The sequence below is a fragment of the Euleptes europaea genome, chromosome 7 (genome assembly GCF_029931775.1).
Source record: "Euleptes europaea isolate rEulEur1 chromosome 7, rEulEur1.hap1, whole genome shotgun sequence".
Lineage (NCBI taxonomy): Eukaryota > Metazoa > Chordata > Lepidosauria > Squamata > Sphaerodactylidae > Euleptes > Euleptes europaea.
The window spans coordinates 42,269,309-42,282,301 of record NC_079318.1 but is presented as its reverse complement, the minus strand read 5'-3'; the positions used below and the strand labels follow the sequence as shown (position 1 = coordinate 42,282,301).

The window sequence follows — 12,993 nt, the reverse complement described above, 5'->3', positions numbered from 1 at the left end:
CGAGAACTTGACCCAATCACAAACGGAGAGCTCTTAGACCAGGGGTGTCAAACCTCTGGCCCGCGGGCCAGATGCGGCCTGCGGAGGGCTTTTCTCTGGCCCCCGGAGCCAAGGCAGCCAGCCCCCACTCTCCCAACCCTTTCTAGGGTTCCCAGGGCCGCTCTGGCCCGAGCGCATCCAGCCGCCTTGCCCTGTCCCTTCCCCATCGTCTTCCTTCCTTGCTCTCGCTCTCCCTCCCCTCCTCGCTCTCTCTCGCTCTTTCTGGGCTTCCCCGGGAGCCCAGCAGGATTGAGCCGGTAATCTGCAGGCCAATGAGAACAGGGCAGCGCCTGAACGGCGGAGGGAGCCCTCCCCCGGAGCCCTGCTTCTGTCTTGTCCTGGCTGCCCAGTGGGGTGTGTGTGTGAGTGGTGGGTGGGTGGGGACTGGCGAGGGTCCCGGCCTGGGGCTCGCCTCCCGTGGCCGGACAGCGGCCGGTCCTCCGGGGCCGCCCGAGCCACCGCTGCCTGGCCTGAGCTGCCCCCCTGCCAGCCGCCCTGCGAGGTCAGCCGGGCTGTGCAGGAAGAGCAGCATGGTGCACTCGAGCCATAATGTTTCCTAGAGGCTTCTGTAGCTTGAAGTTATTTTAATTCCCTAAATCAGTGAGTTTATATTACAGAGGGTAATAAGGCTTTAATCTGAAATGTCTCCTTCAACTTTTGTCTGAAAGGTTATTGTGTTTCCCCCACCCCCTCAATATGTAATCTGAAAAGTGTATTTGCATGATTAGTATTTTTTTCCCAAACTCAAAAGTTATGCTTTTATGTTGGGAACAGACTTAGCAGCAGCTTTAACATGAGTTCTTTTCTTTCCAATAGGCTTGTCATGTCAGCAAAGCCATAGTTCTTTCCTACATATACTCAAATTCAAGCCCAGCCTTAATTTTCCTTGCTATTCTTGAATCAACACTTTCCAAGAGCAGTATTAGGGCTTGCAACTAGGGTTGCCAGCTTCGGGTTGGGAAATACCTGGAGATTTTGGGGGTGGAGTCAGATGAGGGTGGGTTTTGGAGAGGGGAGGGAGGGACTTCAATGCCATAGAGTCCAGTTGCCAAAGTGGCCATTTTCTCCAGGGGAAATGCTCTCTGTCACCTGGAGATCAGTTATCATAGCATGAGATCTCCAGCCACCGCCTGGAGGTTAGTAATCAAAAAACGGCTTGCAAGTGCTAAGTAGGGAGTGTGGAAATCAAGAAAGTAGCACAAGACAATTCTTTTTATAATAAGAAGACCAAACTATAGCAATTAGTGCTATTAAGAATATGTATTGGAAACATACAAAGAACAAAATTCTGGAGCAAAAAAGTATCACATAGGTAATTAAGACCCCAACTTTCAATAAGGGCTTTACAATACAAATATGAGCCCAAATTCTCAATCCTTATTCAGTCTACATAAATAATTTCATAAAGTGCATGAGTGAACCACGGGAACAATACTCAGTCCTTATAGAGTCCACATGAAATTTCATAAAGTGCATCAGTAGGTCGCAAAAGCAAGATGAAGGGCAATGGAAATCCGGTATAATTCCATTTCGTGCAGTCTTTTTCAAGCCTTCAATCTTTTTGTGCACTATTCTGCAAAAAATACACATGGTTCTACAATATGCCATTCATTATAAAATGTTCATAAATAGATAGAATAAATAATTAAAAGATCATACCAGTCAATGCACATAGGAGTGTACCCTTTCCTTGTAACTGGACGGCAAAGTAAGATGTCTGAATCAGTAACTCTGTCACGTCATTAAAAAAGGTTTCAGAACAAGCAAACTCATTACCATATTAACTCTATATGAGGCACCATGGAGTTTTTTTTAAAGTGCCACATATCTGAAACCCTTTTTAATGACGTGACAGAGTTACTGATTCAGACGTCTTACTTTGCCGTCCAGATACAAGGAAAGGGTACACTCCTATGTGCATTGACTGGTATGATCTTTTAATTATTTATTCTATCTATTTATGAACATTTTATAATGAATGGCATATTGTAGAACCATGTGTATTTTTTGCAGAATAGTGCACAAAAAGATTGAAGGCTTGAAAAAGACTGCACGAAATGGAATTATACCGGATTTCCATTGCCCTTCATCTTGCTTTTGCGACCTACTGATGCACTTTATGAAATTTCATGTGGACTCTATAAGGACTGAGTATTGTTCCCGTGGTTCACTCATGCACTTTATGAAATTATTTATGTAGACTGAATAAGGATTGAGAATTTGGGCTCATATTTGTATTGTAAAGCCCTTATTGAAAGTTGGGGTCTTAATTACCTATGTGATACTTTTTTGCTCCAGAATTTTGTTCTTTGTATGTTTCCAATACATATTCTTAATAGCACTAATTGCTATAGTTTGGTCTTCTTATTATAAAAAGAATTGTCTTGTGCTACTTTCTTGATTTCCACACCGCCTGGAGGTTGGCAACCCTACTGGCAACCCTTCTGTGGGGGCAGAGGCTGCAATCCCCACTGAATAATTTGGGACTTACTTCTAAGTAGACCTGACTAGGAGTGCTCCCTCCATAGACCAGGAGACCATGAACTGCTGGAGAAGAGTGAGCTTCACAGCGAAGCCAAGATTTGAATTTGGACTCTGCAAGTCCAAACCCCACACTCTAGCAGATGTGCCATGTTGGCTTTCAATTCGATGGTCATACAAGAAGAACATCCATATGTAAGTAGCATAATGGATCAACGAGGAGGCCTGCCTTCTAGCTGCACTGCTGCATCCATGTCGCTGACCCTTCATGAGGCTGCTCTGGCTTCCATCGCTTTCAGCACTTGCCCCTTTGGGTATTTGCTCTTTCCCTGGTTCCACACACATTTGCTTCCCCCCTTAGCCCTTTATCATCTGTTTGCCTAAGGTTGTCCCTCAAAAAATGGGGGTTTGACTGTTACTGCAGTCCCTGACATAAACTTCTGTATGCCATTTAGGAGAAAGGAGCCAACAGCCAATCCATTTTAGCAGCATTGCAAAGACATGGTGAATGTCTTCCAGGACACATGCTGGGCATTCATTGGGGTAATCACATGCCTACTGTGTGCTGAACGTTGCATGTCCTGAACACACTACATGGGCATGTGAATTGGCTAACACTTTTACAAAAAAAATGTGCTCTCTAGACTTTCTGGAGAAACGTTCTGCTCTGAGTTCCTTGTCAGAATTTTAGCCTCACAGATACTGTTGCTGGCTTAGGTCCAACCAGTGAGAGGAACAGAACTTGCCCACCTCCTGCTGCAGCCTACTGGACGCCCCCCTCCAAGAATGAATGAATCCCCCTGGGGCTGAATGTATCCATCCCAGGACCACCATGGGGTGTGGGGTGGGGCAGCTGTGGTCTTTGTGATTCTGAGGCAAAAGTTAAGGCCCTAGAATCGCTAGGTGCTGTGGACACCTCCCTACAGCTGTTTGAGCTCCTGCCAAAGACTTCAGAGCCTCTTGAGTTCCAGGCTAGCAGCAGGGGCTTCAGGACAACTCAGCTGTAGGGCAGTGACAGGGCCACCCCATCGCCCTACAGCTGATCGAAAGCTTCACTCAGGCAGGGTGGAAACCAGCTGTAGGATTGGGGGTGGGGGGACTCTGACTGCTCTACAGCTGATCTGCCTGGAAACCTCAGCTGCTGTCGTGAGTTGGCTGCACTGTGGTTCTCCACTCCCACAGCACAGGGCCCAGGGAAACTGTCCCAACTGCCTCGTAGTTAAGACCACCTCTGATGTGGGGGGCTGTGGGGGGAAGAGGTGATTGGTGAAAATTCTCCCCCATAGCATCAGAAGTGCACTTGCACTAGAGGACAACAAGGTTTGAATCCAAGCCATGGTTCATATGTGGGGTTGCCAGCTCCAGGTTGGGAAATACCTGGAGATTTTTGGGGTGGAGCCTGAGGAGGGCGGGGTTTGGGGAAGGACGTCATTGCCATAGATTCCAATTGCCAAAGCAGCCATTTTCTCCAGGTGAACTGATCTCTTTCACCTGGAGATCAGTTATAATAGTGGGAGATCTGTAGCCACCACCTGGAGGTTGGCAACCCTATTCCTATAATTGAGCAGAGGCTGACTTTCTAAGCAGTGTTTGTTTGGCTTATCCTCCAGCCAGGTAGGCATCACTGAATACACAATTCCTTATTCTAGCACTGATAGTTATTGTGTTCATTAAAGGTTCTCACTTGATTCCAGAGACTGAAGTGGCCGCACCTGCCTTTTTCATGGTTATCTACCCCTGAGAAAAATTAGCATTCACAATTGTGGTTCTTTGTTTTAGAAAACAGGCAGGGTGTCCGCAAGGGCAGAGGTTTGTGCAGTCTTTGCACGTGAGTCAAGGCTGCCATTCTTCAATTCCCTGTGTGTGTGTTTGTTTGGGTAGGAGGGAGGGATACAACTTGGCAGGCCATATTGCAGTAGATGTGAAACTTGTGTTCCAGTCTTAGCATACTGTGGCTCTTGGGTTCCAGTGTTAAGTGCCATGCTCACTTGACCTATTGATGCACAAACTAGTACAATGAATATTTTGCGGGAATGCAACATGCAAGCCACAGACCATTTAATCAGACCATTTTTAAAAATTTAGATATTTCCATTAGACACACCTTATTTGCAATCTAGAAATCCTAATAAGTTTGAAATGTTCTTGCTTTAGTTTTCCATGTATTACGTCCTTGTATATAATCTCATATTTTAAACTTGGGTCTGTCATCAGTTTCTGAGGTCCCTGGGCTGGGGCTGGTAGGCATGGACTGATGTATCTTCTTTTACTTTCAGATGGAAACATTTGGTTTAAAAATAGCCCGCGTAAAGCTGTAGCTAAGCTCTCATACTGCTCTCCTCGTGTCACCAGAGGAAGATATTATGTTAGGTCTCCTTGGCGCAGGTGCAAATTTAAAAGGATGTTGATTTCGGTTCAGTTCCTGTGTTGGCTGCCCGTGGGTGCTTCCTGACTCGCTGAGCCATCAAACCCCAAACAATCAGGGAGCCTGCCAAGATTCCAGCTATTACTGCCACAATTACAGCCCAGTAAGGGACCACAGCTCTATTGTTCTCTGATGCGCTTCCTGAACCCTTCCATCCACTGTTTCTTGATGTGAAAAGAAAAGGGTGTTCCTGGAACAGAAAGAGACAGTTCACAGAATATTTATGGGAGAAGCATTCAGTCTCCATGTTACTTATTCCATTAGAAATAATAGCCACCCCTCCCCACAAATTCCCTGATCTTTTCCTACTAGTACAACTACAGGCATCTTAATAGTTTCAAAATCCATAAATGTATCTATTCCCTTGAAGTCTGGCATCTGCTGGATGAACCTAGCTTTTAGCACATTTATTTTAACCCTCCAACTGGGAGTATGCAACTCAAATACACTGTAGTGAAATGAAAGAGTTTTTTCTCCAAAGAGAATGAACTGTTTAGGAACTAAATCCAAGGGAACAGTTTCCCCTTAAATATTAGCTTCTATACTGTAGCTTGCACAACAAGAGAAAGAGCTGTGGTTAATCCTTACAGGACCAAGGGCTCAACTCCTCACCCTACTTGCAAATATTTGCAGAACTTCTCATAATTTCGCCTGTCAAAGCCCTACCTTGAGTTCTCCTGAGAAACAAAATCCACACCTTGTGTGGCTAGCTAGCCACACCTGCCCTTACTGGCTCTATCTAGACTGGTACAATGAAAGACCCTTTTTCACCTCATCTGCACTTGTCTCTTTGCTGCCTAGTTTTATTCAGAAAACCAAAGTGTGTTCACCTCTAAAAGGTCATTTATGCATGGGTACTTTCACTCATGTTCACCCCCCACCCCCCGTCTGTCTCGGTTGTTCTTTGGAGTTATGCATGAGTTTCCCCTCTATTAGAGATGACCTCGCTGCCAGCCCTCACAAATCCCGGGACTTCCTGTCCCTCTATTAACCCAATTCTCCCCTCCCGCCCGAGCTCAGCCCGTTTGAAATCCCCATGCATAAGGCAAAGCGCGGGACACAGAAGCTTGGTTTCTCTCACAGCAAGCAGACAGCCAATTACAAAGCAGCATGTCAAGGAGCAGGGATTCAAATGCTTCCTGCTTCCTCAGAGTTCTTTCTGAGCAGGCTTTTAAAAACGAGGCTTGGGCTTCTCCCCCCAAGTTCCTTTCAAATAGCTCTTTAAATGCTTTTTTATGCGGCAATTGGGTTTCGGGGCGGGGGCTTTTCTCTCTACATCCAATTACAAAGCAGCATTTCAAGAGGCCGGGATTCAAATACTTCCTTATTTGAGCTTGGAGACTGCTGGTGCATAGATTCCCAACAGGAACGTGTGGGTCCAGTGAGCAACCAACCTCAGGTAAAACTCCCAAACGTAAACGACCTAAGTCTCTTGCCTTGAAAACCCCACCAGAGGTCACCATGAGTCACATGTGACTTGATGGCAAAAAAAAAAGTTCTTTTACTGTAGTCTGTTTCCTTACTGCTGTCCTCAATTAGGCTACTACAATTACAGTACCATCCTTAGCTGAGCTGTGTGTGTGTTAAGTGCCGTCAAGTCGCTTCCGACTCATGGCGACCCTATGAATGAAAGTCCTCCAAAATGTCCTATCTTTGACTGCCTTGCTCAGATCTTGAAAACTGAAGGCTGTGGCTTCCTTTATTAAATCCATCCATCTCTTGTTGGGTCTTCCTCTTTTCCTGCTGCCCTCAACTTTTCCTAGCATGACTGTCTAGCTGAGCTACCTCTTTTAAGCCCACCAACTTCACTGAGCGTAAGAACAGCACCTCTGTTTTCCCAGTCTGATGTCCTGCTAAATCCCTCCATTTTCTCTACTGATCTATTTTTGTCCTCTGTTGTGTAACCCCTTCCCTCCTTCCTGTAAAGCCTATTTTTTTTTGTAGTGTCTTCCTTCAACTTGTCTTCTAATCCTTCCTCTTTAACTAGGTAAAATATACATGTAATTACACTTGTTTACTCACAGGCATGATTTGTAACCCTCCTATCTAATAACAAGAAGAGGGAGTTGAATGGTGCTGGGAACTAGAGAAACAGGAGTGGAGTTTAATCTTTACTGGCACAATGCCGCAATAAATGTACTTTGAAACAGGAGTGGGGTGCTGAGAGGCAGGGACCCAGGCCTATGGACCAGAGGCAGCAGGTCAGCCCAGGAGGTAACAGGGTGATTGGAGAAAACAAACACAGGATCACATTCGCTGGATTACAACTGGAAGCATGCTTCACACTCAAGATACTTCTTGATCAGCTCCCTCAGCCAAACCTACCTTGCCGGGTTATTGTATGGATACGGCAGTGAGAAGAAGAAGAAGAAGAGGAGGAGTTGGAGTTGGTTTTTATATGCCAACTTTCTCTACCCCTTAAGGAAGAATCAAACCAGATTACAATCAACTTCCCTTTCCCTCCCTACAACAGACACTCAGAGAGGTAGGTGGGGCTGAGAGTGTGTGACTAGCCCAAGGACACCCAGCTGGCTTCATGTGTAGGAGTGGGGAAACCAACCTGGTTCACCAGATTACCCTCCGCCGCTCATGTGGGGAATCAAACCTGGTTCTCCAGATCAGAGTCCACTGCTCCAAACCACCGCTCTTAACCACTACACCACACTGGCCTGAGCTCCTTAGAGGAAGGATGGGATAAAAATGTGACAGACAGAATAACAGGCAGACATTCTCCTTGCATCTGCAGGACAGCCCAGCTTAATATTGCCTTCTGGCATCCTTCCTTTCCCTTTGCTCAGTTAGTCACTTCAGGAATGGAACCAGATTTTTTGGGGTTACAGTGAAACTTCTACAATTCTCTTTGTAGCTATTATCTATAGACCAGGCTATGTCCAAGAATCTAGGTAAATCCTTATCAGATAACCCACAGGTGAGCAAACTGAGGGGGGGAATCAATATTGCACAGGGGCCTCCTTTGATCCAAAGGGCACAGAATGGTGGATGCATGCGAAAGGAGCGCTTAATCATGCCTGTGAGCATTCCTGCTTGTGACACACGAACGTGCTCAGACATTATTTGGGAACTACTGAATAACTGGTGTATCCAACATGGCAGCTTATGGTTCTTAAGGCACACTCCAGCACCCTCTTGTGGCACACTGGAGTGCCTCAGTACCCAGTTCAGGAATCACTGGCCCAGTCAACAGGAACACTCATACAATTGGTAGGGGGAGGCAAGGGGAGTGTGCGGCAAGAAAGTGGAGTGAGCAAGAGGGGGAACTGAGATACCCACCCCAATCCCTGCCTGAAGGCCCTGTTTAATTAAAAAAATATATGTCTGAAATCATGTTTTGGCAGTCCATTGTCGCTTACCAAGGTTGGACACTTGAGTGTCGACCTTTCATAAGAAAAGTTATTGTAGAGCTGCTTCTGTCCAACTGGCTCCAGCTGAAAGAGAGAGAGAGAGAATGGACTTACCACTGCAGTTTACTTCTTATAACCTTCACGCAACAATACACAATCAAATAACACTTCTAAAAATACATGTCCTTGCTATTACTGCAGTATTTTACTACTACATTTACAGTCTTATTATAATATTCTTCTTCTTTGGTTATTGTATCCTATAACCGTATCTTGGAAAATGTTAACTTCTTTTACAACTGTAGCTGAAGAAGAAGAAGAAAAAGAAACGAAGTAACCCTTCAAAGGTCACCAAAGCAACTGGAGGGAGGGATCAAGGGATCAAGCTCACATCCAATCCCATCGTTTTATGTGCCCCTCTCCTCTGAGTGAGGAGAAGTTTGAGGATCAGCACTACCTTAGTTTGGTTTTCTTTTGGGAAGAGACCGTTGGAGACCCATAACACCATTTTTATATTTACATATATACAACACCCTTTTTATATTTACATATATACAAGTAGTGTTTGGGTGGAGATAAAGAGGAACTTCTATAGGGCAACTGATCCACTATTCCATATTGGACTTCTGGGGGGGCCTGCATCAGAAGGTGCGCCCAGTCAGCAATTCACTGCTCTATTTACTTTTCCACCCATGCTCATGTACCTGCTGCCACCCTTCAGATAGAGGGGTAGGGTTGCCAACTTGCAGCTGCGTTCTCCCAGAATTAACTTATTTTCAGATAATAGAGATCAGTTCCTCTGCACAAAATGGCTGCTTTGGAGGATGGACTGTATGGTATTATAGTCCTTTTGAGGTCCCTCCCCTCTACCATCTCCAGACACTACCCCCACATCTTGGGAATTTCCCAAGCCAGAGTTGGCAGCCCGGAGATAACACCTTCTCCAGGTTCACATGTGCCGTTGAACGAGAAGGCTAATTTGGGAGATATGAAGAAGAAGAGTTGGTTTTTATATGCCGGCTATCTCTACCACTTAAGGAAGAATCAGACCGGCTTACATTCACCTTCCCTTCCCCTCCCCACAACAGACACCCTGTGAGGTAGGTGGGGCTGAGAGAGCTCTAAGAGAACTATGACTAGTCCAAGGTCACCAGCTGGCTTCATGTGCAGGAGTGGGGAAACCAACCCAGTTCACCAAATTAGAGTCTGCTGCTCATGTGGAGGAGTGGGGTATGAAACTCAGTTCTCCAGATTAGAGTCCACCGCTCCTAACCCCTATACCACGCCGCCTCATGCCAATTAACTCCTACTGAGGAACTAAATCTATAGTCGTCAATAAATGTTAACATTCTTTTTGCCACGAAGCCCTGATTTTCAACAACTGTGTCCACTTTTGGCCAAACCACTATGGTTGCCAACCTCCAGATGGTGGCTGGAAATCTCCCACTATTACAACTGATCTCCAGGCAACAGAGGTCAGTTCACCTGGAGAAAATGGCCACTTTGGAAGGAGGCATTATACCTCATTGAAGTCCTCCCCTCCCCAAACCCTGCCCCTTCAAGCTCCTCCCCCAAAATCTCCAGGTATTTCCCAAGCCAGAGCTGGCAACCCTATCAAACCACAGCAATAGACTCCTTCACAGAGGTTCCATCTAAAGAGGTTGCCTTATGAGTTACATGAACAGGGCAGAACAGCAGCGAAGTATGTTGGAGGGACAGAATATAGTGGATAACCTCAAATATTCTTGAATCTTGGAAGGAAAAGTGTGTGCCGGCTAAAGAAAAATAACACTTGTGCAACCTGAACTTATTCATGTTTACTTAGAAAAAAAGTCCCACATCACAGTGGGAATTAATTTCAAATCAGTGTGTGGAGGCGCAGTCTTTATCCTAACTCCCCAGAGCTAGCCTGGTACACAGGAAAGAGCTGGCTGCTTTCCAGAAGGTGATTCAGCATCACATTTTATTCCCTGTACGAGCCATGAGAAGTCCCTCCTCCAAAGCACGGTCAAAATGTAAATGACGAATGGAATGAACTATGCCAGTGGGCGATACAGCCATTTTTATCAGCCCTTATTAGGATGCAGTTCCAGCAGCTTGAGTAGAATCCCTGACAGACAGCAACCAGGGCACTGTTAAATGCACACTCAGGCAGGTAGGAAATGTGTGTTACAAGAGAAACAGAATGCCTGTGGGCCTCTTGGGTGCAACTCTTCTTTCTCTCTGAGAGCCAGCATAGTGTAGTGGCTAAGAGCGGTGGACTGTAAATCTGGAGAACTGGGTTTGATTCCCCACTCCTACACATGAAGCCAGCTGGGTGACCTTGGGATAGTCACAGCTCTCTTAGAGCTCTCTCAGCCCCACCTACCTCACAGGGTGTCTGTTGAGGGGAGGGGAAGGGAAGGTGATTGTAAGCTGGTTTGATTCTTCCTTAAGTGGAAGAAAGTCAGCATATAAAAATCAACTCTTCCTCCTCCTCCTCCTCCTCCTTTCATGCTAAGAAAATCTGAGTTAGACTTCAGCTTGGAGAGAACTAGGAGAAGTTTGAAAGTTCCATTCTACCCCACCATTTGTGGAATTGCTGTGCTCTATCTTCCCACTCAACACCTCATGTGATACAGAACGGGCAACCTTTTGGGGGCTTATTTGGCACAGGCTGTGGTCAGTTTAAAACAAAGCAGTTTAAAACAAGCACCCCCAGCTCCTGATTTGGGAAATATATTTAGACAAGACGTTGCAGAAATCTATATTGCTGTATTAAGAGCCAAGGCCAAAAGGGTTCTTTTTAACATTCCAAGGGCTAATACAGATGACACACCAGCCTTATCTATGCTGAGGAGTGGGAGGGTGGAGGAGGAGAGTGGAGGAGTATTTCTTACACCCCTAACCACTGAGCACCCTAGTCCCACCTCTGAAGTCAGCAAGCCCCCCACTCATTGCCAGACATGACCATATCCATTGTTCCATAACTGCAGATGAAACCTTATATTTAATCTGGGATTTTGACCATGCATGCAGAGCCTATATACACTGACTTTGCAGAGTCAGGTGTCATGTCACTTCGTGGCTGTCTGCCTGCAATGGACAGTAGGCAACCCCACAGGGTGATAGGCAGGGAGGTAAGGCATACTCCCTCCTCATCCCCTCTCCTTTCTGTGTGTGTGTGTGTGAAGTGCCGTCAAGTCGCAGCTGATTTATAGCAACCCCATAGGGTTCTCAACACAAGAGACTAACAGGTAGTTTGCCATTGCCTACCTCTGCATGACAACCCTTGCATTCCTTGGTTGTCTCCCATCCAATTACTAACCAGGGCTGACCCTGCTTAGCTTCTGAGATCTGACGAGATCAGGCTAGCCTGGGCCATTTTTATGTGTAGGGCTGGCATAGTCCCAGTTTCAAATGTCTGCCAGTCTTTAGTTTTACATCATCATCACACCAGATTATGAAAAAGGAGTAAGTCTCTTATCTAGGGTTGCCAGGTCCCTCTTCACCACCGGCAGGAGGTTTTTGTGGAAGATCCTGAGGAGGGCGGGGTTTGGAGAGGGGAGGGACTACAATGCCATAGAGTCCAATTGCCAAAGCGGCCAGGTGATCTGATCTCCAGGTGATCTGATCTCCAGGTGATCTGATCTCAATCGGCTGGAGATCAGTTGTAATAGCAGGAGATCTCCAGCTACTACTTGGAGGCTGGCAACCCTACTCTTATCCCTATTAAAAAGATAAGAAGGAGAAGTGTTTGATTTGCAAATGTATTTGGCTTCGTCTTCTTTCCTTTTATCCTGTCACTCCCATTTTACAGATCACAGTTTCAGGCTGAGGAACAACCACTTGCCCAAAGCCAGTTCAATAAATCCATTGCTGGATTAGGCACTTGAATCCAGGTTATATCACATGATTTTCTTTAAATACTACTAGCCAAGACAGGCTGTCCTGCATTCTACATCCTTGGCTCACAAGATTCTTGACTGCACAGACCTTTCCCACAAGGGATGACATGGTACACTGACAAAGAACAGAACAGCTTAAAAATCCTGGGAAGGACAGGAAAGTGGCTGGCTGGAACAGCTGAGAACGCGCTGATTTGGCACACTCCCTCTGCAGCCGTAGCTGGCAGAGCTCCAGACAGAATTCCACCAGAGACTCCAGCACTGCCTGACCCAGAAGAAACTCAGGAGAGACGGTGGGGGAGGGGGGAGAGAGAAGAAGTCCCTTTGGTCTCGTTCCTTTACTTGTCTAGGAAAGTGCAGTTTAAAATTACTCCAGTAAATCAAGAAAAAGTAGAAAACCAAGAATGTGAATTCCGAAACATACAGAGACCAAAATAGTTCTTCCAGCCCAAGCAGAGAACTGTAGAACACACAGCTTTCTGAATCCAAGGTAATGCTATGCTGTGCCCAGTGACTACAGATATGAACAGTAAATTCAGTTTCGGGCAGTGTGATGGCAATGTGCATCAATTAGGAAAACGAATTCAACAGCCTCCGAGTGTACATTATTTTACAGGCTGGACATGACTTTCCCAAGAATGCATGTATTTGCTTATTTTGTTATAATCTGGCATGCTGTCTTTCAAATGTACATGAAATAGGGTTGCCAACCTCCAGGTACAAGCTGGAGATCTCCTGCTATTACAATTGATCTCTAGTTGATAGGGAACAGTTCACCTGGAGAAAATAGCCACTTTGG

The 12,993-nt window shown here is 45.9% G+C and overlaps 1 protein-coding gene across 1 annotated transcript in view; it reads right to left on the bottom strand.

The window, feature by feature from the left end:
* Window positions 1-4,913: 4,913 nt before the first annotated feature.
* PLB1 (phospholipase B1) overlaps window positions 4,914-12,993 on the bottom strand; it is a 114,888-nt gene continuing 106,808 nt past the window's right edge. The window contains exons 40-41 of the mRNA XM_056853363.1: window positions 8,317-8,391; window positions 4,914-5,135 (exon numbers count right to left, since the gene is read on the bottom strand). Coding sequence (XP_056709341.1) covers window positions 4,914-5,135; window positions 8,317-8,391 — 297 coding nt within the window. The remainder of the gene's footprint in view (window positions 5,136-8,316; window positions 8,392-12,993) is intronic.